Consider the following 27,547-nt stretch of genomic DNA (forward strand, 5'->3'; position numbering starts at 1 on the left):
ATGGTATGACATTGTATTGTGTTATACGTTATTGTATTTGATCACATAATACAATATCATAATATATAAAACAATATAGTATTATATTACAATATCATATTACATAATACATCATAACATAGAAACATATGATATTATATTGTATAATATAGAATGATATTGTATGATACTGTATCTTTTTGGAAACATAATATGATATTGTATCATATGATACAATATAATTTGATACAACATTGTATCATATCAAATGATACAATATTATGTGATAAAGTAAAATATATAATACAACATTATATTATACATATTGTATTATATGATACAATAATATATTTTACAATATCATACAATACAATTTCATGTGATGTGATAATATATCATATTATAAACCAATATCATATTATACAATATCGTATGATACGATAATATATAATATAACAGTATCATATTATACAATTCATGTGATATAATTCTATATTACAGAAACTAATATCATATTATACAATATCGTATGATACAATATTATAGAATATACAATATTGTATCATAGGATATAATATTATATTTTGCAATATCTTATGTAATAGTAACATGTGATAAAATAATAAATTAATAATACAATATAATATCATACAATATTGTATCATAATATACAATACTATACATAACGATATCATGTTACAATATCATAACATAAAATATAAAAAAAATTGATTCGATATCATATCGTATCATATCACTTTTTATAAAATTACATATGATATTATATTGTATCATATTAAAGAATATTGTTTCATACCATACAATACTATATCATAGGAATCATGTTATATCATTTATCAACAAACACATCTATCTATCGAGCTGGTTTGAGTGAGGTAGGAGATTCCTTTAGCATCCTTGATAATGGAGATCAGGCTCTGCATCTGAAGCAACCTCTCCGTTTCATTTATAATATAGTTAAATCAACTATGCAAGCTATCATCTATAAAACATGTGACCTGTTCCAAAAATACTAAACCTCATCCAGCATCCGAAACCTATGGCTCAGATTCAGCATTCAAGCCTTTCAGGTGCATCAGTATACATAAGACGCATCTCCATGCAAGTTTGGTGAAGTTCAGACCAGTAATAACCAAGATATTATCATCAGAGGGCACTAGCAATTAAAACCTTAACCTGCTCCAGCATCAGCAACCTAATATGGCTAAGATTCAACATCCATGCCTGTCAGGTGCATCTGTATCATAAGACACACCATCCATTCAAGTTTGGTGAAGTTAGGACCTGTATTAACCAAGATATATTTTTTAGCATCCTTGATAATGGAGATCAAGCTCTACATCTGAAGCTTCCTCTGTGATTCATTCATATTACACTTTAATCAACTATGCAAGTTTGAAATAGTACTATTATCTATTAAACATGTGACCTGTTCCAAAAAACTTAACCATATCCAGCATCTGAAACCTTTGGCTCAGACTCAGCATTCAAGCCCGTCAGGTGCATCAGTATAATAAAACGCACCATCCATGGAAGTCTGGTGTAGTTAGGACAAGTAATAACTAAGATATGATCATCAGAGGGCACCTGTTTCAAAAACTTTAACCAGCTCTAAAAACCATAACCTCCTTCAGCATCTGTAACCTATAGCTCAGATTCAGCACCCAAGCCTGTCTGGTGCATGAGTATCATAAGACACACCATCAATGCAAGTTTGGTGAAGTACGGACCAGCAGTAACTTAGATATTGCTAACAAAGGGCACCTGCAACAAAGACTTTAACCTGCTCCAAAAACCTTAACCTCCTCCAGCATCCGAAACCTATGGCTCAGATTCAGCATTCAAGCCTGTCTGGTGCATCAGTATCATAAGACACATCATCCATGCAAGTTTGGTGAAGTACGGACCTGCAGTAACTTAGATATTGCTATTAAAGGGCACCTGCAACAAAAACTTTAACCTGGTCCAACAACCTTAACCTCCTCCAGCATCTGAAATTTAGGACTCAGATTCAGCATCCAAGTCTTTCAAGTCCATAAGTAGGTCCAGATGCATCATCCATGCAAGTTTGGTGAAGATAGGACAAGTAATAGCTTAGATACAGGACCTGCAACAAAAACTTTAACCAGGTCCGGACGCCGACGCCGAGGGTATAGCATAAGCTCCCCCTGACTTCGTCTCGTTGAGCTAAAAAGGCATTGTTCTGTTCCTCTATGTGTTATGTGCATACGAAATATAATGCAACACCTCGTATTTATTGCATTTTTTTTCTTTTAACAAAAGTTATGGTCAGTTTTCGACAGAAACAAGCCAGTTCAAGAAATATTTGGATTTTGGTCCTTAAACGTACGAGACGACCGCATACCAACGATTAGAAAGGAAACAACAAGAGCATCCTTCCATGGTACATCTTAAAGCCTATACAGTAAAACACGGTTATAGCGAACACGCTTATAATGAATTGACGCTTACAGCGAAGTGATTTTCATTCCCCGTGACTATATTACATGTTGTAATCTTGACGGATATAACGAATTACGCTTATAACGAAGCAAAATCACCCGTCCCTGGCGCTTTGTTATAACCGTGTTTTACTGTATTGAAAAATATTTTATTTCATGCCCTAAAGCAGTTCAAATTAATAAATCTTTACAACATTCTCCAAAATCCTTCTTTCAGACCTTAGATCCAATACTGGTTAAACAAGTAACATTAACTCCCTTCACAAGACTGAAAATGGTTTTAAAAAATAATGAACACATTTCTTTAAAAGAAAAGACTTTTTTTAATATCTTTCAATATTCATGGAGAACACTTTAGTTTCTTTATAGAATTTTTCCATAATGAGTAAAATAAATCAAAAATGAAAGTCCAAATACAAAGTTGCAAAACAAATGGCAGGATTGATACAACAATGATCTGCTAGAGAGATGTAGAAAGCACATTACGTAGCACTATTAGATTACAGTGTTCTTTAGCTCCTCATTAGTGTCTTAGATTAATATATAAATGTTGATAAATTTGCACTGTTCAATTTAAAGTTGACCACAGTTTTCGATCTTGATTGGCTTGGATGGCTTTCCACTCTGCGATCCGGTTGCTTCCATCGCTTTGACGACATTCATGCCATCGGTCACTCTTCCGAACACAACGTGTTTGCCATCGAGCCAAGATGTCTTTTCTGTGCAAATGAAGAACTGGCTTCCATTGGTGTTGGGTCCAGCATTGGCCATGGAAAGAGTTCCTATAGATAGATGCATTTAAATTAATACTCTTAAAAACAATATATATTGAGCCTGTAAAATAAACTTAAAGGGGGAGAGGAACGTAAAGTTATAATTTTCATGTAAAAAAAATTCTCATTTTCTTTAAAATTCAACAGTAGATGGAAAGAATGTTGGAATAAGAAATACAAGATGAGAAATATTCAGAACAATAATATAAATATAAGCTGAATTTACCTGGTCCAAGGTGCTTCAGCTGGAAGTTCTCATCAGGGAACTTGTTTCCATAGATGCTTTTTCCTCCAGTGCCATTGTGGTTTGTGAAGTCTCCACCCTGGCACATGAACTGGGGAATAACTCTGTGGAATCCACTGCCTTTGTAGCCAAAGCCTTTCTCTCCTGAAATACAATTAAAGCAAGAGAAGTTTAAACAAAAAGCATAACCAATGGCAGAATCGCCTGGCAAAAGAGCATTTATAATTATATTGATAAAGAGCCCATAGAACAGGAATAGAATTCTGAACCCTACAGACAGAAACTCGTTAGGGCTGAAACACTAATCCCAATGTAAATGATCACTTCTGTTTGCATGCATACACTCTCTTACCAACAAACATTACAAGTATACCCCTCACCCTCAAATGCATTTGGAGTAATATAATTAAAGGTAAAACCAGAAGTCTTACTTTAAAATTAACAGAAACTAATCAGTCATTCTGTGCTTTTTATACAATTAAATTACCGTAGATTCCTAATTAAAGGCAAGAAATTAAGATCCATGTGAAAAACAAGTGTAGCACATCTTGCGGATTTAAAATCTCACTTATTTTTTGGACAGATGAAGGAAACTGATTTAACTTTGGCATTGCACAATTCACAAATTACTTCAGTCTTTCATAACTATTTCTTTCTTAAACAGGTTATCCAATAGTTTCCCGCACTCCAGATTAACTTCATAACAGTTTTAACAACTTTGCGTAGTCTACCAACATCTTCGTACTTCCATAGTGATACGAAGTGCCAGCTAACTAAAAAATACTGATTCTAGCATATATGAAGCCAGGATACTTTTGGAAAATTGAAAAGTGTATCAATCCATATATCATCGAAATTTGTATTGTGATGCATCAATGCATTATCCCACACCTATCATGATGTTAGGCTAAAACTTTTGGCTCACATTGTATTACATACAGATGCCAAATTTATTTCTTTCAGAAAATATATGGATGAACCATTGAATCATTTCAAAACCTACACCTAAACAAGTTTTTGTCAATGGGGTATTTTTTGTAAATGTGTTATGAGCCATCTTAATATCTATAGTAGTGTGTTACAAATAGAAAAAAGAGAGATTTGATGTCTTTCCTCCCCAAAAACATCAAAGACATTTTCTTAACATAAACTATGAATTCAAATGTTGTCCACAATGCCAAAATCACCAGAGGCACATACCTTTTACTGGCCTTTACTCTATACTGGTAATGGGGCGTTTTGTTAAAAAGATAGAGAATTTAACACTTTCTAGTCAAAAGTATTTATGTCAGTAAAAATTGAGAAAATATTAAAAGGTTACAAAAATAAAGGAAACCTGGGACAGAGTAAGCAAGTTTTTAATTCATTAAAAATACAATTAACAAGTCAGTGCACATGCACACAAAAAATATTCTGGAATGCGGAAATTAAATTCGATTACACAAATTTACACATTCTATTGAAATAAATAACTGACATTATCTGTCACAATTGATTACACTATGCTTGTAGTTCGCACTGTTTGTATATTGCCATGCCACCTTCCCGCCATTTTCTTAACAAAGAGCACATGGTTATGACGGTAGATTTAATAAATTAAGTACCTGTGCAAAGAGCACGGAAATTTTCTGCCGTCTTTGGAACAACGTCAGCTTCCAATTCCATGACAATCCTACCGGCGGGTTGCCCACCGATGGAAATGTCGAAAAAGACTTGTGGTTTCCCCATCTTCTTACGTCGTATTACTCTTCGACTTCCTCGTGCAAAAAGAAAGAGATTTGGGAAAAGTACCGGCTTGATGACCTGCTTAATATTACCGCAGAGGATTGTTGGTAATTTTCTTCACTTCCGGTTAGACCCGCCCTCTATGCGGAAGCAAAGTGAAAGCCGGGGAGTAGAAAATCGACTGATCAGAAAACATTGGTATTTAGTTTTATTTGGTTTCTTTAATCGCTTCAGTGCATTTGAATCAAGAGATATTAGTTTTTAATTTTTATCTGATGGAGAATGTGAACTGAAACGTTAATTGTCAGTTTTTCAGTACTATTTCAAATGTGATAAGTTTTTAATTGTTTTGTTCTTACTGTCACTAGTCTATGGGTGAAAGAAATGCTATTTATGATGACTGACAAGTTGTTGAGTCTACTGTATCCACTTGTAAAGCCATCAGAAGCAACACAATAGAACCCCGCTCATTGATAGATGAATTTTGCAGTTGGTTTTCTTTCTAGAACCTTCATACAAAATACAGTGTACACATAGTTTTTTGATAATATGATTTATGGTGCGACCGTTTGAGCGAGAGCAGCATAAATTAAATTGAATACACACAGGTAGATACGTTTCATAATAATAAAGCGTGGTTAATCAAATGGATGCATGAACCTGATAAAAAATAAATAAAAAAGTAAAATATTTTATGCTCCAGTGTACTTGTTTAAACATATACATTCTCTTCACCCAGGAGTTGTCGTTAGAGTTTGCTTCGCCAGCACTACTACAGTATGCATGATGTCGCCACGTTGCCTCATTAATATTGCCATTATTGCTAGCGCTCTCGAGCGCTAGCAACTACGTTAGTCCTTTTCACTGGAATACGCATGCTCGCCTCCATAGTAGGGGATTCTGGGAATACTGTACTACTGTAGATAAACTGTACCATTTTAATTTCGTTTTATCATCTTCACGTGAAATTTTGTGTTTTATCGTTAATGTCAAAAAGTAACAGTAGCTTCGGTCTTATAATGCAAAGTTATTTTCAATATTATAATAAATAACATGTAGCTAGCTTTAGCTTATATTCCTTCAAGTTCGGAAGACTACTTCGGATATGTTTTCCGAGCTTGCCGGAAAGGCCCGAGAAGATACGATTGCTACAAAACAGTACCAATGGTTCCCGAAAAAAATTCACCTCGAAATTGAAATTACAGGAGATACATTATGATTAAGGCACAGCCAATGAGCTATGTCATTGCCCACTCTAGATTCACAGTTTCAAATTGAGACCCCACTCCAGCACAATTCCAGTACACTACTGTGCCTTCCTATTGTTAATTAATCGATTCAGAAAATTAAACCAATGTTTTAGAAATCTGCTTCTGTGTTTTATGATTGCTACAGCGCTAGCTCACCAATCTTTTTTAAAAGATAGGCTTGTACACAATAACATCAACAAGATAACTATAAGGCTTCATGAATTTGGAGAAAAAATCATTATGAAGACAGTGGATCTACTCTTTTTATTTATTTGTAAACATAATTATTGAAATTAAAGGATACTCTGTCAACATACATGTAATTCAGTACATCATATAATTAATTTGTGAAGAGATATAATTGAACTGTTATTGCTATATAGCAAGACTGGTCAGGGTAAAATGTGCCCGCAAATCAATGTCTGTATTGGCAAGGAGAGGTTCAAAAGACCAATGACTAAACTAAAAGGGCAAGGGTCTACTTTCAAAACACTCTCCTTTGAAACATTGCTTGTGATGCAATATACTCTAGCATCATGTCAACTAACTGTAATAGTAATTTATTGAGCTGTTTTATTCAATGTCAAAAATAAACTGTTAAGGCTATATAGCTACATGTACTTTTGCCCTTTTTAAAAGTACATGTATAGCTACTTAATTTTATTTTAGACATTACACTGACACATGGCTATACAGGAAGTTGTCAAATGTGAACATGCATGTGGATGAATTACGCAGATTGAGAAGAAAGAATTTGTTTATCTTGACACTTTTGATTTCAACAATGGCATAGTCACAAAATAACACATAGTGCAATTGAAAAATAAAATAACTGAAAAGATCAATGAAAAACAATTATTAGATATATACATGTATATGTATGTAAATATAAATACAATTGAACTCTGATATCTCAAAAACTGAAAGCTGAAACTTGTGTGGAAGCATTCTCAGGTAGTGTAGATTCCAAGTTGTGAAAATCATGACCCCCGGGGGTAGGTAGGGGCCACAATGGGGGTCAAAGTTTTACATAGGAATATATCATGTATATAGAGTAAATCTTTTAAAATCCTCTCCTCAGAAACTAATCAGCCAGGAAAACTGAAACTTGTGTGGAAGCATCCTCAGGTAGTGTAGATTCAAAGTTGTGAAAATCATGACCCCGAGGGTAGGGTGGGGCCACAATGGGGGTCGAAGTTTTACATAGGAATATATAGAGTAAATTTTTAAAAATCCTCTTCTCAGAAACTAATCAGCCAGGAAAGCTGAAACTTGTGTGGAAGCATCCTCAGGTAGTGTAGATTCAAAGTTGTGAAAATCATGATCCCTGGGGGTAGGGTGGGGCCACATTGGGGGGGGGGTTAAGTTTTACATAGGAATATATAGAGTAAATCTTTAAAAATCTTCTCCTCAGAAACTAATCAGCCAGATGATTCTTTATAATTGTTAAGACTTTGTCTCCAGGACAATTCTTCGGCCTCACAAGAAGGTTCAGAGTTTGATGTAGCTTTATATCCCATATATAAACAATTGTTAATGATCTTTTTGAGAACTGCAATACTCAACATGTGATATGACTACAAAATCATCCTGTTAGAAAAGGGACTAATGATTATAAACATAAGAATATCCAGGGGGGAAATGGATTTTATTTATACAGGATCTACATGTATTATTGTACATTGTCCAGATTGTTTGTATTAAGACTCCATTAAGTTGATTTTATCATACCTATTGTTCCTCAGGTGAGCGATGTGGCCCATGGGCCTCTTGTTTTTGTTACCATAGGTAGTAAAGTGGTGAAGTCAAGAAAAGATACTCATTGTTGTGCTCTTACAAAACTATAGTTTTCTATAGAATATGTTAAAAGACAAATAATTAGAATTTTAACATATAACATAATTGTAACATAAATCCAGTGATCAATTAAAAATTTTGTGTTAATGAATGCATGAAACGCAAACTACATTGCAAGTTCCTATCATTAAAAAGAATGAAATAAAATGTCATCAGGGTACAACAATACAGACATATTTTATGTTTAGTATCATAATGAGCAAAAATTATGCATTAAAAGTCATCTTTTCTTCCCATCTGCAGACAGACAATTTACTTTGTGTTTGCATATTTACAGAAATTAATTAAGACAAGTTAAGCAGAACTATGCTGAAAATATAATTAAGTTATATATATAAGTCTTGAAGTGCTAAACTATAATGCTTCACATCGGCATGTTTATTTTGTGAAATGTACATATATAATATTTGTAATTTTATGTAGGTATGTTACAGAGTTTCAAAGATTAAAATTACTGGGAATTTAAATTCTTTAATATCTGTTGTAATTCAAGTCATCATCCTCTCTCATACTTCTAGAATTTCCAATTTTCCAAATGCCTAGGAAACATCAGTTTATTGTAACACGTGAAGAAAAAATTCATAACCTGCAAATTTTTTCTGCTATGATCGCCACCTTCATAACCCACATGAATCATCAAAGAAAGCATTTTTATGTTTATATTTACATATGAATAAATTTATTGTAAAAAGTAAGTTAATTTAACTTAATTACCTTTAATGTACATATAGATAAAAAAAACACAAAATCATCTTGTATGGGAGTTTGAGTCTGATATCATCATGATATTTCGTGCCGTCCGTGATTCTTCTTAGGTCACTGAAGGCTTACTAGACCAATCGATAAATGGGGCGTGTCAATACATGTATCAGTCCTTTTAGATTCTATAGAGATATGAATTAACTTACTAAAGTTTAGGGAATCATACTTGATAGATGTAAATATATGAACAACAAACCTTATAAAGATATAAACTAAAATTCATTGCAAGAAACCCTTTAAGAAGAAACAAATTACTGTAGGTGAATTATTCAGGGTGAAAAATATAAAAGATAAGGCAGAACTATGGGTGCGCCATCCCATTTTACCTGTTACGAATCTAACATTAGTAAGATGTAAGTGTAGCAAGATTGTTGTGTACTTTAAAGAATTTGCTGATATAACAATCAATCATGACTTCCTCCTTCCTTCTAGATTTAAACATATAGAACCATGCATTTTATTTGTAGATTTGTTTAAACCAAAATTCAAAGCTCAGAGTTCAAGAGATCAACCAGTGTTGTGACTTCTGACAGATTTTGTCCTTTCTCTGTTTTTGGCATTTCACTTTTAACAGCAGGATTTTAGGTGGACATGTAAATTACTTGTAAAATTGAAAAATTCCAATATTGCTATAAAAGGTGATCTTGCCACTTGAGATTCAGTTGACAGACTAAAAGTAAACAAGACATAAAGTAAACAGACTACATATAAACCTGTCTCAACATCTCAAGGATGGATATACCACTATGTTAAATAACCTTCTGAAATGATTACCATTATCGATAATTCTATTAATTTATGATAAATTGGTAATACATGTACCGATACATGATCAGGTCAGTCATGTAGCCCCTATACAGGCCAGCTAGTATGTAATTCTGCAATCAACTCTCTTAATTCTGTATGCCTTTAGTGTGAGAGATTTGCCTTACCTGAGGTCTCTCATGTAAAGTGGAATGTCAATAAAGCTTTTATTTTGGCAGAATGATTAAAGTCTCACAGAGAACACCATTGGCTGTACCTTATTACGTCTCTGTGTTTGATTTGTGTTTAATTGGGGGAGGATAAAGTAATTAATACCGACCTGTCAAATATGTCTCCTCTCTTTCTTCCCTGGCGATATAGCTGATGCAAGGTGTTGCCATGGATTTAGGGAGGAGGGCATTTTGTTTTGATTTTTTTGTTTTACACTGGGGTTATTTTTACTGGTGATCTGTTATTTTGCTATAAGGCGTTGAGGAGTTTGGGAGTTGTGTATATATAAATAAGTGTACACCGCTGTGTAAGCCCCCTGGTGTATATGTGTATGTGTGTGCACTGGCAAACCTTGGAATGTGCTGGGAAGAATGATTGTGTCTGAGATTTATGTGCATCTCTGAGATTGATCATTACGTGACTTACGGTGCAAACATTTTAGTGAATCAGAATAGTATAGCTAAGTGATTTCTAGGGCCACTGCATCATTACTCTGGTATTCTTGGGATTTTTGTTGGAGTAGACGACCAATAAACAAAATGATGTGTTGTAACAGTTGTGTTATATCAGATGATGATGATGATGATGTTGACTCTTTACAGACAAAAGCACAGGACATTCCACACAAAACAGGTGAAACAAAGGAAGTAACCACCTCGCAAGACGTCAGAGCGACGATTCCCACAGAGGAACATAAAAATAGTTCAGAGACTACCCCAAAAGAGAAAGTAAAAGTAGATTCCTCACAGGAAGTTGGTCTTGAAGAGGTCCAGCTTCAGAAGAAAGTTTCATCTCTGCAGACTATACCTGAAAAGCTTGAAAAGGTACCAGTTAAGGAACAGGAAGTGCAGACGACAGAGAAAGTATTTGGAATCATGTCTGCGTCTGAATTACAGTCGGCTGTCAACAGACTTGAGGCAGTCGCTAGTCGTCTGGAGACCCTGGCCCAGAAATCTACCTCCGCAGGGTCAAGCAAATCCTCCTCTGGGGGAGGAGAATCAGGTAATGAGTAAATCTATGGAATCAGCTGTATGCTTTGCCCTCAGCATCTAGATAGAGAAGAGAACATTCAGTGGGGCAGCACTAGCATCTAAATGTAGATGTTAAGGTCAGACGACAAGTTCCTTGAAAAATGATGATTATTTTTCAAATTTTCCTGATAATATACCAAATAGTATCTTGCAAAAATGTCTGGTTAGGTCCCCTGATTTTTTGCAAGAAAGCTTTCCAAAGTAGTAGTAAATCAAGAACAAATTCCTGGAAAAAGTTACGGTATATAAAGTTGAGGAACGCGTCGTCTGACCTTACAATAGAAGTTTGAGACTAGTTGTTGACCTCTTATTCTACTTAAGTGTCATTCTCTTTGTGAAAGTCAAGGACATATCATTATATATGTCATGGTCAAGTCTTATTAATCCTGAAACTTGACAAATTTCATCTTATACTGAGTATTGTAATATATCACAGATGATGTGTGGTCATCTTAATTTCTCATCATGTAAATGTAATAATATTGATAACATATATTTGTATTAAATAGTTTTAGACCTGCCAGTACTAGCTACCCAGGCTAATCTTACTTTACGACCAGATTTCCCCCAGGTTTATACATAGATACTTTACGACCAGATTTCCCCCAGGTCTATATATAGCTTACTATTTTACTTCATTGTGACAAAAAAAAAAAAGAAGCCTCAAGGAAAAGAGGTATAGTGCACCAAGTATGCGGTTTCACTTGAAATATACCAATTTTGCAAACATCAGGCATTTTCAGTATCATACAATGTTTAGTAGAAGTATATTCAAAGGAACACAAATACACAATAACCATGTCAATGAGTCTTTGATAACCTTTCATGACTCCATTAAAATCTTCTGGTTTTGTAAGGGATATATAGGAAAATAGAAAGTATATAATAAAAAGTTCGATATTTGACCATTTGAACCACTCTAAACCAAAGAAATCTGACTAAAATTGTCCTATAAGTATTGCATTACATGTTTAAAATTAAATAAGTTTGATTTAATGCGGTCTTTGTACTGAAAATTATCGGAAGTCAAATGTTTCATTAAGTGACTTTCCTAATACTTTCATGTATATTGCCACATATATTAAAAAGACACCTTATGAAAGTGTTATATGTGTGGCCTAGTGGTGACGCGTAGGTCTTTTTGATTTAAATTAATGATCAATTCCATCAAGTAGTGAAATATTTATTTCTTTAACTTAAAGCGTGTGATAAGAATAAAAAGTTTAACTTACATTTATCTAATCAAGTGGATTTTTTTTTTAAACTTTTGTTTATTTCTTAGTGAAAGCACACCCAAAATAAATGGAACTTTTTAGTGAAAAGTTTTCACTAACACTGTACATTCACTGTGTATATAATTACGTTAGTTGAATTTTGCGGCAAGTGATCACAGTTCAGAATATCAACTGTCTTTGTACACAAAGTACTACATGATTATATTCATTTCTCCATGCAGGTTTCCTGATTTTTTGACAAATCAGTGGTTACAGACACCATTATAAAATCAGTACCTGGGTTTCGAAAATCATTTTGTGACAGGTACTTGTATCTATTTTAAGTAACAGGTGCTTTTCGTTCGAACACGGGTGTAGGCAAAATAATCGGAAAAGGCACAATACGTCTTTGTTTATTACATATAAATGTGTGGTGATGAAGTTTGTATAGTGGAGCAAATTTTACAAAAGATGATTATACTTTCTTTAAAATCTTTTGCAAACTAGAAGAAAAATACATATTTAAAATATGGTGCTAGCTAGAAGACTGGTAAACTAACTAATAATGTTGAAAGATGTAATTTCTGATGTAACAGTAGCACATAGAGCACTTGACATTTGAGAACAATGTTAACATAATTCACTTCTGTTTAATAATATCAAATTTAAACATTTGTTTGAAAGTGTGCTTCATATTATGTACAATTATTTCATCCCATATTCTGAGACTACACAGCACTGAGAAATCCGTCCTCACCTTCTTATCAAAAAGTTCAGTCTGGAGAAATATCTACAAAATTAAGCTCCCCCAAAGTTCGATAATGAAGAACTGCACTTTGAAGCTCTTCCAAGTACAAACAGGATATTACTTCAACCATAAGAATTTCAACAAAGTAAAAATTGACTAGTTTTACGTATTGATGAGCTGAATGATCTCATACTGACTTGGAGATGATGAAAAAAAATCAATGAACCCCAATTTTCCTTCATGCATGTTGTATTCAGCTCATCTTTCTGTTTTGCATACTGTGATTTTAATTTTTGGGGGAGGGAGTTTGATTTGTTTATATCTCCGAATGATAACAAATAAATTGAAACATTCAATCATGAATGGAATTTCATTATTACTAGCAGTTTTCAGTTTTGCAGCTAGGTGAAAAGCCCACTAAATACAAAATAACGATTGCTTTAATTTTATTTTCCCCCAATTTAACAACAAGTTGATTAGGATTTATGAAAATAGGAAAGTTTATGTTGGAATTTGTGAACCTTAGGCAAATTTAAAAAAGAACAATTTTTTTTCAATACTTGTGCAACACTCATTACCCTGCATACAATACAGAGAGTGCGTGTGGGTTGGGTTGGGGTTGTTGTTGTTGTTGTTGTTGATTTTGTTGATTCACAAAGGAAGAAACAGCAGAGCTATGGTAAAAATCCCACTGCAAGCTTGCATATACAGGGACCACATTCCCTTTTTGTTTGGATTCTGAATTCTGCATGATACAAAATTTCTCTGCTATGAAGTACTTTCAATAATCTATTATTTGCTCCTTATAAGAAAAGTCCTTTTATATACAAGATAATTGTTGTCCTTATTTTATTTTTGCCTGGTTTGCCCAATTTCACTGCTTATAAGGTGATTTGAAAACTGGAAATATCAATTAATATGTATGTTGATTGTTTGAAAAGAGATTATTGTAAGTTGATCATGTACTGATTCGAGTTGAAATAGCTGATGGAGATAAGGGGTTGGGAGATAAATGAATGTTTGGAAAAAAGTGAGACAATTATATATGAAATCTTAACGACTAGGGAGGGGAGATCATATATTATTTTGCATTAAATGATGCTGCATTCTTGAAAAGAGATATCGTATTTAAAGTGCAGGTGAACCTAGATAACCGAAACTTCGGGGTAATATGTAAAACGTTGTAAGGTCTTTGGGACAACTTAATACCAGGATGTGTATTTGACATATCTTATGTAAAATCCTTTGCATTTTTATCTGAAGAGGGATTATGTTACATGTAGATTACATATTCAAATATATATGTTATAACTATATTTATACCAGCTAGTACATGTAATTATATATAATAGGTAGGATACTGGTACTTACACTTTGTCAAGGACTCAGTGATAAGAGACCTATAGATGAGAGAGTTATCCCATACAGTGCTTGTATTACATCAAGACCTATATACGGTTATTGCTGAAGGAAACAGCTTTTTTATTTGACTGAAAAATCTGTTGCCCGTCCCCTATATAGTAACATCCAACTTGTTATTGTCCAAATTGTCACGTGACCGATGGATACACTTCACTATAATATCCATAATTCGTGATATCCATAAGACAAATTCGCAATAATCAGTAATGCAAATTTGCTATGTACATTTTATCTTCCACTTTACTACCAGTTTTTCTTATTGAGGTATGAAATAAAATACCTTTGCTGGAAATTAACTTAATGTTTGTTATCATAAGGATACAAATGTGTTCATGCATTAACAGTTAAGTCCAAATAAAATGGAATTAAAATATTACTAGTGGGTTTGTTTACTCATATAAGCATTTAACAATTTAAAAAAATAAAAAATAATAAATAAAATCCGCCCACCTGCCCCATATTTTTTGCAAGTCAGGATGAGAATCTAAATTTTAATTTTATGTGGCCTTAATATTATAAATAGCTGTAAAAAGGTGTAAAACTCATTATTTTTCACGTATACTGGATTCAAAATCAGCCAAACAAAGTTCTTTAAATTTAATGTTTCACAGAAAACAGAGCTTAATTGAATCTGATGAATCTAAATCTACACAGATGCATGCCTATTATATCCTGAGGCAAATATTTCAATCTTGACCACAAGAAATGAATTGTGCTATTATTGGTCAAGTTCAAAGTTCAACAAATTTTTGGGGTGCAGATTCAGCTTTATTACTTAATTGATGCAGGGTCTGTGGGGTACATAACTTTGATGCCTAGCTGTCAAAAATTATGAAGGATTAATTGAAAGTGGGATGAATTTCAAACAAAAATATTGTTAAAGCAAATACATTTCAGTTGCATACCCATATACTTGTGGTTCTTTGATGGTATGCGGGAAATAAATAATAATGTTATTTGTTCAGTATTATTTAAATACAAGTGTGCGGGGTCCGACGAACAAGAAATTATATTGGTGTGGCCTTACTTATGTATAAATAGAGATATATATGAAAATTGTAGCAAGAAAGCCGCAGACAACATGGATGAACGTTTCACTTCCTTTATGTATCATTGTAACACTCACACAAACACTTGTAACTAACATCCTATTTGATACAAGGTACAGGGAGAGTCAAGCTTTTGACATTTATAAAGAAACGGTTTATTTGCTGGATAAGGAAGTTTTTGTTGTTTAAACAGCTAGATGTTGTTATCATTCAGTTTTCAAGGTTTTATCTAGTACATGTAGGTCAATCATCACTATTAGAAAAAAACTGTAAGAAAAAATACATATGCATGTATATACAAGTAATTGTTTTCTATGCAGCAAAAATGGTATTTTAGAGGGTATAAGCATGGGAAATATTAATTATATAGAGTGTTTTATTGTTTAGAAGTGTGGTTTTGGGTGAATTGGTGGGGATAGAAAAATACATCTAGAACTTTGTGTATTTTCTGTTATTATTTCTCCATGTAACCTAACACTTATCTTCTCATCGATGCCATTTTAATTTTTGGTTTCTGAATCAGTCACAGCTAGGATTCAAAAATAGAAAACTTAGTAACATATTTATAAGAACATGTACATCAATTATAGCATCAACCATTTATGTTTAAATTCCTTGTTCGTGAAAGTCAAAAGTTGGGGCAGTATCAGATTTATCCATCCATTTCAAATAGTTCATGTCCCTGTGTGTTGTTCCTTGTCAGTCGTAGGATTTTGATTTACATTCAAATTCAGTATGTTTCACTCTTCAAAACTCAGTAAGTTGTAACTATTTAATTAACTATCTGAAACAAAGATGCATTTAATTTTCAATAGATTAATCACCCAATGCTTTTTCATATTATTCAGTGCTGTACTATTTGTATGTAGCTGCAGATCTGTGGCTCTGTGGCATGTCAACTCAAATTTTCACCTAAAGCTATAGATTTTTTTTTTTCATCAATCTAGTTTATTTTGCATGTATATTTTTTGAAGGGGAGATAACTTTCTACATCTGTTTGTATTTCTTTGCAGAAGTTGTTACACCAAGTGTGACTGCATTTGATGAGATCGTGAACAGCAGTGTCGGCAAGTTTGTAGACCTAAGCAACAAAATCCAGGGGGATGTTCAGACAGTGGTGAGTGTTTGGGGAAATATGGGATGAATCAGTTAGGTCAAGGGTGATGGAATCATGGGATTGATCAGGCATTGAGGCCAACTATCTTTTTTCTTTGCAGAATCTCAAATCAAAGAAACTGTATACAAGGTTATTTTCACTCCGTTTTATTTTCGCCCTTCTTCACTTGCAAACAGTTTCGCCCCGTCTTGAATTCGTCCAGACATGGTTGTCTTTAAAGATAGATAGTTTGAGACGTCGGAATTCGCCCACTGACGACGAAGGCGAAAGAGGTGAAAATAAAATGGGGGCAAATATTTCCTTGTATACAGTACTGAATATTAATCTGCTTTTCATTATATTCAAATGTTTATTTTCTTGAAAGATTTTACTTTAAGATTAAATTATTTTTTCTTGGCAAAAGAGGAATAATATTTATAATTAACATGGACGATATTATAATTTATACATATAACAGCAATCATTGGTGTGTGATTTTCACGAAAAACTAATTTGTAGGTACATTTGAATTACTTATTCCTGTTTTACTTTAGGGTGCCATGGTACAGAGGGGATTCAACAACCTACGTCAGTATATCTATGTAGCCTCCAGGAGCAAACAGCCAAGTGAGGTCAGTGTTAATTACTGGTAATTAGTGTATCCAGAGACCTGGCGCTGCAGGTTATGATAAAGTTATAGCTGTTTGTAAAATGTGAATTATTTTTCAAAATTTTAAAAAATCCCTGTTCAACATCTATGCAAGTCAGGACTTACAAGCTGTACATTCTTTTTTTCTCTTTAATGAATCCTTCCTGAGGTGTCAATTAAAAATAACTAGCCAACAAAATAGAGTTTATTTTCATTACATGTAAAGAATTTTTAATATACACATTTAAATCATTAATATAGATACAGTTACACAACTTTTCCCAAATAGACAACCTTCCTTGTCTGTAAACATGCATCTATGTCAACATGTTTAACGAGCTTTCCCTGTAATTGATAACATTAGCTGCATTGATTAATGCTGTCTGTCATGAAATGAAATAGTTGTGTGTTCAATAAATTTTCAGAGTTTCAAAGAACACTTTTAATCAGGTTGAATTACTAGATGTACAGCGGAGTATTCTAATGGGTTTTTCTGCTGACGTCAGGGAAACATCAAATAACGTTTTCGGCCTTGTCTTTTCATATTGATCTATTACATGTACATTTTCTGTAAATTAAATTGCATTGGCTAAATGCCTTGATGGAGGAATTGTCTGAGATTTTTTAAAAACTTTCTTTCGAAATTTTCATGCTGGTATTTGAAAAAAAAAAAGCAACTTAAAACATGATTTACTATGACATCATTTACTGTGTTTGGTTAGAGATGGGTAGGACTCTCTGATTCTGACACTAGTATTTTATGGGTTTTCTTCTTTCGTTTTTCAGGCTGTCATGGAAAAGTTATTTGATCCAGTCAAAAAAGTGATTGAAGAGGCCATGGTAAGTTTCGTATATACATGAACACCTTTGTGTAATCTCTTTACCTTGTGCAGAATTTTATTTGTTTTCATGCAGATGTTACCTTTTAATCTCATGGACATGTCCCTTGACATGCAATCATAATGTGAAATTGAATAAAGTGATTTGAACACAGTGCTTCAGAGAAAAATACAAGCATGTACTTTCAGTCATCAGTATCTCGATGTCAATACCTCAAATACGGTAGATACATGTATTTTAAAGTGTTGAAAGTCCCAACCACTGTTTCTTTGTGTAGTGTAACCTTAGTTTCTCAAATCCTTGGATATCTTTGAAGTTTTTTCCAAGTCCCATGGAATTTGAGATAATGAAGTTTGACTATACTATTTTATCATATGATAAAAAGTCTTCTTAATATTATAGGCACAGGAAGCAGGAAGGGGCCTGCCCCTCCACTTCAATATTTTTCTTATACTAAGTATAATTTTTTAATAGAAAAATTAATTGTGCCTGTGCAATTTACAGCTACGTGTACAATGTTTAATGTAGCCCAAACAATGGCTGGTGAATCATAAGGACCTAAAACGCAACACATAATGACAAATGATTGCAATATGGCAGCTTCCTTAAACTCACGAGGACGAAACTTGTTTGAATCAGTTGTACCATAAAACTATGGTATTGCGTTTACTGTGCAAAATTGATTACAATCTAAAACACTGAGTGTTTTAGTAGACAGAATTAAGATAAATTGTGTATACTACTTCTGCTGCTTCAGAAGGAAAATTCAAGATGTGCATATGAACATGTATAGCTTTATTTCAATTACTGCACTATTAAAAAAAATTTCACACACATCAAGCTCTGTCCACAGTATTTTAAAAACTTGGGTTATTCTCATTATACGATTAATATACAAGTCCTTATCACAGTTTATAACCTAGCTGAAAAAGTAAATTTCTATGAGTATCCCTGGAGTTCTAATGATAATAGCAAGGAAAGTGAGTCACATAATCTGTGCTGTGTGTAATTTTCTTAATTACTAGTATTGCGTATAAAAGCAAGTATATAAACAACTGTGTCAGCAAAATTAGACTGCCTTCAAGCTGAACATGACTCGTTTAGAGCTAATTATGCCATAATAGTTTTCGTGTAAATTAATGAATGATATGCCTTTACCTACCTTTTACAATACAAAAAAACTTGGGACAGTTTACACTATATAAACTGCGAAGTGTTAGCTTTAAAAAAAATTTTGAATGTAAAATTCAGTGAATAAGTGTGTTAAACATGTGCATTATTGAAATTTTGGTGCTTCATACATACATGAAGGTAGCTATGTAGCATTGCAGAAAAATGCATACACGCGTTAGCTCATGTGTACTATAATTATTACTGGTAATGATAAAATGTGCCATGATAAATTATGACAAAACAGTTTTACTAACATAGCTAGGAATGCACTTCTTAGATTTAGAAAGCAATATGCCAAGCTCTGAATACACAGACAATGTGAAAGAAATACGTTCCGTCAGTCTTATAAAAGAAATCTGCTCCAATTATATCTGAACACAAGTATTGCTTACAAAAAAACTACCCCCCCCCTTACAAAAGCAACAAAAATTTAGACAGAAAAACTACCCCCCCCCCCCCCCCCCTTACAAAAGCAACAAAAATTTAGACAGACTCAGTGATAGTGAAATAATCCAATATTGTCAAATCTATATTTGACAATGCCACTGTTCATTGGTAGCAATAAAAAATTTCAGACTTTGAGATGTTTATCATGTCAGGAGAATAACTACCTTTTTCGATACTGCAGCAGCAGCAATTAGTAGAGCAAGAAAGACAACTCTTGATAATGTTAAAAAAGGTGAAATATCAAAAACATGCATTTTCATGGAGATAAGAGAGTAGAGGAATTCTTCATCAGTTGGCTATGGGATATTAATAATTTGGTCCAACCCTGTAGAAGCGTTTGATGGGACTAGATTTTATGATGTTCCATATGCAGAGAATTCTTCCCATGGCTTATGTTGCTCTCAAATTTCGATCTAGTGACGTGAAAATCAGGATTTGGCATATGTTTTTAGTAGTTTTGCCTCTATGTCTGGAATTCTTGTAAAGCCAAATATCCTGAGCCTCTGCATGAAGTCTTCAAAGTTAAGAAAAAATGAAATTTTAGTCATGTGACGGTAATTTATCAGTTGGGAAGACACCCCGGTCACAGGAATGTGTTTGTCGTGCGTGGTTGTCAAATGACAACTCCTCAAACCTAGACAATGCATACCTTTTGGAAGCTGGAAAGGATTATTTCATTATCACTCAGTCTGTTTTAATTTTTGTTCCCTTTCGTAGGAGGGAGTATTTTTGTAAGGAATACCGATATTAACAATGATGGGATACAATTAGAGCAGATTTTTTTATAAGGCTGACAGAACTTATTTCTTTCACATTGTTTCTGTATTCAAAACTTGGTTAAATTTATGATTATTGTTTAAGCTTATGAAAACTTGCAAGTCCTTTAAATGTACTTTGGTGTAAATGAATCATTTTATCTCTTTATGTTGAAACCAGATTGTGAATTGTGTATGCTTTAGAAATGTTATCTCAAATGTTAACACAAGACAAATAATTAATTCAATTTCTTCCTGATTGTGGTCCATATTTTTTACTCCCAGAATAAGCTTTGAAGAGGAAAAAAAAATGTGGAATTATATATTATTGGAGTGTTTTACTGTAATTAAGGGATCGAGTTTATTATTCACCGATTTTTTTCCCCCTTGGTTTGTTTAGAAGAATTCATCTTTATTGAATTAACAGTTTTTTGGGGGCCTCTGTTTAATTGTGCATGTAAAAGGAGAACAATGGAAGGTTAATTCATTGCATCCAGCGCGGCGACCCACAGACTGATGCCACGTGGTGGTGGCAGACCCGTGACCACCAGACACCTGCCGTTAGCATCGCAGGATCCAAATTAAAAGCTGCGAAATACCACAGAAAAACCAAAGATACACAAATACATGTACCAAAAACAACTGTTTCAGAATAGCACATACTTTTAACCTAAAATTCTTAAATTTATGATACAATGTGATATTAAACCAAGGGTGAATGATATAGTGGGAGTGAAATTACTACAAAAAACGAACTCTATCAAGTATTCTCAATTTCGCAACAATTTTACAACAGGGACCTTTCCACCCATCTGATGACTTTAGCATGATGTTTGGAGCATAAAGTGTAAATACATATACAGGTCTATGTTCAATCTTGAGATTTTGGCAAATCTACCGACACAACTTTTTTTTCTTCAAGATTTTTATCTTTTCAAAATGTTGAAAGTTGCAAGGAGTTTATTTAAAAGTGAGAAATGTTTTCAACTGTATGAGGTGTCGGGATTTAGGGAGGCAGTTGAACTTTTAACACCATGACTGTATCAGTTTGGGCTGAATAAATCAATCCAAAGTAAAATAGATAAAACTGAGAATTTGAATTGCTGCAATCGATCAAGTCAAATTGATGGCCACTGGTCGAGATGGGAATTTATCACTTTTAAATCTTGAACCCAACATGGCATTGAGATTCTCTGCTAATTTTAAACACCTGTAAATCTATGCCATTACCCTGCTGTGTGTTTAAAACTTAAAATCAACAAAATGTGTTTTCCCCTTCTGTTTATTTTTTATCATCTCCCAGCATTGAAAAAGTAATGCATGCAGAAAACTGAAATACAGGCAAAGAGGAATAACTCTTGAGACACGTATCCGTACCTCTGAAATTTTTGATTTTGATTTTGTAGACATTCAAAGATAACAACCGCCCCAGCAAACAGTTCAATCACTTGTCAGCCATAGCTGAGTCACTGCCTGCCCTTTGCTGGGTCCGAGTGGTAAGTTTGTGTGGTGCTTGAGGTGGCCTCCACATTGTTTAATGCCTGCAACAGGTGTACACCATTTTGTTATCTCTCTGCAGTGTCTATCTTACTCTAAATGTTCAAGGTAAAAGTGAAAAAGTGAGAGTGGCAGTGAAATTTTCTTCTATTCAATATAAAGAGTGTTCCTGATGAATAATTTTGGAAGCTCAATAAATTAGATATTCTTTAAAAGTTTGAAGTCCTATGAATGCCAATTAAATTTTGCTCCTTCTTTACATGAAGTATTCTGTTTTTTAATGCTCTGGTGGTTTTTTTTCATTTGTTTGTATCCATTACAGGCCCCCACCCCCGGTCCATATGTCAAAGATATGCAAGATGCTGGGATGTTCTACACCAACCGGGTTCTGAAAGAATACAAGGATAAGTAAGTTTACTTTTTCATCCTCATCATTAGCATTATCACCACCATCATCATCAGAAGAAGAAGAAGCATCATCATCAGCAGCAGCAAAAGCATCAACAACATTACCAATATTGTCGACTTCATCATTATGTATAGCCATCACAATTGATCGTATTCATACCACCACCACCAACCCCCAAACACAACACCCCCCCCCCCCCCCCCCCATCCACACTCACTGACTGGCATTCGTGCAACAAGCATACTTTAATAACTAAAACACACTATCATAATTATCACATTATATTAAAAATATACCAATTAAAACCATTATATAACAACTAACAAGTCTTTGATTGGCAAAAATGATGTAGTCTACTTCTCACTGGGAGAAGAAAAGGTAAGCTTGCATGCAAGTCAAATAAAGCTACCAGATGAAAACAGAATTTGTAGCTGTCTGTTTTGACAGGCCAAGCGGATGTATGCTCTCATCGCCCATGTTAAACTTCCATCTCAGGGTTCAGTAAGAAGACAGAATTCCCAGTTTGTCTTCATTTCATCATCTTTTGAAGTTTGAAACAGGCCAAAATATAAGTGAGGTTTTCGGCTGGCACTTTCTATGACAGGGTGCAATTTTCCTTGTCACTGTAAACTCGCCTCTTCATTATTTACACTATATTGTTTGCATGGAGGAAAAAAGGAAGAAATTGATGAATCGTCTAGTGAATTTTTACACTGGGGCCTAATTGTTTCTCGTATGGTCAGACACAGATACAGGGGGAGAGGGTCATATCAAAATTTCTGAAACAGTGTGAGGTTACATGAAAGGTCAAGGTCATTAACAATAGTACATTTTTGAGACCAATTGTTATTCTTCATCATTATTCAAAGATCTACCCTGAACCTTCTAGTATTACTGTACAGCAGCCATAATGAATATGTAAGCTCTCGGCTTAATCATTAACAGCCTGCGAAATTATCTGCTTTTGACCCTGATGTATATTTGTTTAGATTCTTTTGGCCTTTTATAAAGTGCATGTCTGGCACTGAATTACTGAATATTTCAGGAAACATTTTAATGTTAGGCTTTCAGATACAGTGTGGCATTTGCTATTGTAACAGATGTTTGAAACAAGTGGTAGACAATTGGGTGAATAAGGAATTTTGAAACCGTTCCGCCATTTGTACCGCTATTTAAAATTTCTATTATTGCAGATCTTTGGAGAATGGTATTATAAATGCAGTGAGTGCTTGAACTGGCGACCAAGTGTTCTCTTAAGTTTTTTTTCACTGTTCTTTAAGATATCAAGTAAAAAATTGTGGAAAAAAGAAAAAGAGTTTTTCACAAAAACAGTTTTGATAAATTGATTTGAAAATGATTTTCTTGAAGCAAAATCTAAAAGTGACTGACATATGAAATAATAGATATTGATGGTATTTTCTTGTGTGCTCAGGTATATGTATCAAAAACATTTGATAAATTACCACTGCTGCCAATTTTCTTTACAAACTGGCCTTCCAAAAATTGTGATAGTTGTCAAAACTGTGATAAAGAGGTGGTTTAGAAATATTTACCAAGAATCATAAACATTCAAAGTTTTTTGTTTATTTGTGTTTTTGTTTTTGTTTAGATAAATTGATGGGGCCTATCTTGTTCTCTCTATCATATACCGGTATATGGATGAACCACAGCAATTATCAACTGCATAATGCATGTGAAGCAATCCATCTGTAACATCATGGACTCCTTTCAATTATAGGGATCATTTCCTCCCGTGCCCCTTCACTTGATGAATTGAAAACTTAAATTTTTAAATTTTTTAAATTCCAGTTTTTTGGAATTTTTTTTTTTTTTTTGAAATTAAAAAATAAATATAAATGGAGACATAAATTTTAAAACAGTAAATCTCAAAATTTGTAGTGATTCAGCTGGGTTTTTTTTAAAATTTTTATATTGATGTACAAGTGTTTGCTATAATGCAGAGACACCGATGTGTAAAACATGATCTGTTCCGATAGCCCATGTTCCTACATTTGTACGGCATTGCTGTAGTATATGAGGAAAATCTCTTTGGCACTAGCCCATCTAGAGGTGAAGTCAATATGCAGAATAAGAAAAGCATGCACTTTATGCTTGTTTTATTTAAATTTCTGTGAAATATGTCAAACAATACTGTTTTAAAAAGTTGAAGGGAAACAAATGTTTGCTACCGATATAAATGCCAAGATTTGTGCTGCTGGGGATATTGCTTTTTGTTCTATGTAGATCGAGAAGAATATAGAGTTTTAGATCATGTTTCTATGAATATTTTTGATAGCTATTAAATTCGTAAGTTTTTTTTTTCCTTTTTGAAATAAAAAATGTAAAATATTTCAAAAGATATCTTCTTGTATGTGTTTGAACTTTTTAATATGAATCTTGCATTATAGGACTTAAGTGAATGAATAAAGACATGAAACATATTGTAATGATATACATTGTTGAACAAAGTCCAAACACTTTACACGAAACTTTGTTGAATTCTTGTTCTCTGGACATTAATCAAGCAAACTAAGGCTTGCAATTCTAAAAAAAATTTTAACTGTTATTTCAGGCTTTAAATTTTTTTTAGCAGAATTTCGCACATCTGTTTTGATTTCCAATAGATATTATTGAGATGAACTGAGAAATATCTGAAACTTTGCTGTTTTAATTAAAGAACTTCGCATATGTTATTTGTTTCCTCTATATAACTAGACTCGATGACATCTCATAGGGTTAATCTTAAACTCTTTATTAACAAACCTAATTATTTGGACAAGGATTCAAGGCTTTACATTTCGTTTTTATTTCACCATACCATGAATCATTGTAAAACATGGTATAGATACCATGAACTTGCTCTTCTGTATAATCTATAATCCTCTTTCTTTAGAGCAGGAAGATTTAAATGTATATTTGTATTGTGCTCCCTGCGTGGGTGGGATGGTGTGTGTGCATAGCGGTGCACAAAACAATTCAAACTGTGGCATTCATTGTGGTAACCGACATGCATGGGTACTGTAAAAAGCCCTTTGCTATGTTGTTTATCTAAGTAGTGATATGGTAAAGTACAATCATGTACCGGTATATGTGCATGTAGATATCTAAACATATACCTACACAGGAAACAATTACTACTTATGTATACAGTTATGAAAATACCTTTCTTCTATTAGATAAAACCTGAATCATAATAGCAAAAGATCATTATTTTAACAATGCTAGATTGTCTTGTATGGCATTTATGATAAGCATTAGAAAATTAGAAATTAATGATAAGTTTGGAAATGGCTCTGTGACAAAGTCTTGGGGAGGGGGACATGGTAATACTGGAGCCAGGCTTGTAAAGCTCAAATAAAAAAATTATGCTGCAAAAAGAAACTCCCAAAAAATGATTTAAATAAAATTTCTTTTCTTGATATCTTCAGAGACCAGACCCACGTGGATTGGGTTAAGACCTGGAACGACACGCTGAGTAAAACCATCGCTTACATCAAGGAGTTCCACACCACCGGTCTGTCCTGGAACCCACAGGTAAATGATGGCGGCTCCTAATGCCCTAATGTTTTCTACTAAGGAGCTGTCTTTGTTTATGCAGCATATTTTCCATGGATTTGTGCAAACCATTGTCTACACTTAAATTGGTAGAAATAGATTATGGTACATGTACTCCACTTATTTTTAAAAGAAATAAGGAAAGGATATGGTATTGCAACAAATCATGCTTTTTTTTTAAAAGTAGCTAGTGCATAATGGAGTAAGAGATATATGTCTTAGGTTGGGTGTATTCAATTTCAGATGAAGTGTATACTATATACTGGAATATATATGTAAATTATTTACTTGATTAAGATTTTGCAGCCCTAGCTGCATGCTTATACAAACTGCCCTGATCAAGATACTGGCAGGGAATTCATCTATATATGATATAATATCTCTCTTGAAAACTCTGCTAATTATATAACTTAGTTCTGTTTCATTAAACACTTGATTTCACCCACTTAATATTTTGAAATAATTTGAAGAGATGGTAATGAAAGCAAAGTGGCGCTCTGTAGCTTACAGCATTCTCTCACAGATAATGTTGCGACTCCATTTCTCGTTGTGTGGCTCCACTACTGCATGTTTTTTTAAAGTTAAGAATAAAAAAGTGAACAAGATTAAAAGAGATAACATCAGATCCTTTACCTAACCTCAAATCAACACTGAAACACAAAACCGCTGAATTCCGATAGCTGCTACGTGTTTGCAAAGACTAGCCTGGTATTGCAGTGGCTTGTAGGAGATTTGAAGAAAATCTCGTTTTCTGTCTTGTCTGTATTTTTTGGACATTGTGTCTTGTTGTTTCTTCAAACAGCCTCCATCCACCAGACATTCCAAGTCTGTCTGTATTTACACCTAGATGTGTGTTCAACACAGTTTATAACGATTCATCGAGTCTCCTTGTTTATTTTACAAGTTGTGTGTGGTTTTTCACTCTGGGTTTGCAAGCAGTCCCACTATAAACTCTTTTTTTGCAGTGTATATAGATGTGTGGAACTTCGCTTTGCTCCAAGAGGAAAACCTCTTAGGGATAACCAGGCACCTAGTTCATGTTTCTTCATTTTGAGATTTTCCATGTAAACTTGAAGTTTTAATGATGTTCATAAAACAGTATCTGCTTATGTAGCATGAAGTTTTTCAAGTTTAGAATTTCCTGTAAAGTGGTGAGCAGTGTTATAAACTCTTCCTCTTAGATATTTTAAAGAATTTGCTTTTTGGAAATATTTTAAAGTTCAATTACAAAGGATCAGGAAATTTTTTTGTTTTGAACTTTTGAATAAACTTTGGATTGGACAGAATCGGAAAACTATACTATGACCATGAAACAATTAAGGCATTATGAAGATAATGAACAACAACGATGTTTATGACAAGAATATTAAAAAAATTAGATATTGCTCACTGCCAGATAATATTGTCTTAATCTGAATTTACGTTCTTGCGATCTTTTAATTTAATGGCGATATAAAGTACATTGAAGCTGCTTGCTTACCATCCATTATCAAAGGTTTTGATTTTTATTGCAAATGAAATCAGCTGTTAAAATAGATTGTTTTTCACAAACTTTTTTTCCCCTGCAATTTCAAATGGATGTTGATTCAAATTGTAGATATGAACTTTACAATG

General features: G+C 33.6%; 2 protein-coding genes across 4 annotated transcripts in view; one reads left to right on the forward strand and one right to left on the reverse strand.

Annotated features, from left to right (window-relative positions):
- Window positions 1-2,769: 2,769 nt before the first annotated feature.
- Window positions 2,770-5,207, reverse strand: LOC105324776 (peptidyl-prolyl cis-trans isomerase-like). The gene is given in 3 exon segments (NM_001305372.1): window positions 2,770-3,244; window positions 3,462-3,623; window positions 5,084-5,207. Coding segments are annotated over 3 exon segments (495 nt in total). The 3' UTR covers window positions 2,770-3,035.
- A 54-nt stretch (window positions 5,208-5,261) lies between these two features.
- LOC105328361 (adenylyl cyclase-associated protein 1) overlaps window positions 5,262-27,547 on the forward strand; it is a 42,822-nt gene continuing 20,536 nt past the window's right edge. For 2 of the 3 annotated variants that reach the window (XM_034475164.2, XM_034475174.2), the window contains exons 1-8: window positions 5,262-5,402; window positions 10,651-11,050; window positions 16,526-16,629; window positions 17,163-17,240; window positions 18,044-18,097; window positions 21,879-21,968; window positions 22,292-22,377; window positions 25,807-25,912. In XM_034475164.2, coding sequence (XP_034331055.2) covers window positions 10,924-11,050; window positions 16,526-16,629; window positions 17,163-17,240; window positions 18,044-18,097; window positions 21,879-21,968; window positions 22,292-22,377; window positions 25,807-25,912 — 645 coding nt within the window. In that variant the 5' untranslated portion in view covers window positions 5,262-5,402; window positions 10,651-10,923. Of the gene's footprint in view, window positions 5,403-10,650; window positions 11,051-16,232; window positions 16,270-16,525; window positions 16,630-17,162; window positions 17,241-18,043; window positions 18,098-21,878; window positions 21,969-22,291; window positions 22,378-25,806; window positions 25,913-27,547 lie in introns of those variants that run through there. The other variant, XM_011429207.4, reaches the window with a different exon arrangement.

This window comes from Magallana gigas, chromosome 5 (assembly GCF_963853765.1).
Source record: "Magallana gigas chromosome 5, xbMagGiga1.1, whole genome shotgun sequence".
In the NCBI taxonomy this organism is placed as follows: Eukaryota; Metazoa; Mollusca; class Bivalvia; order Ostreida; family Ostreidae; genus Magallana; species Magallana gigas.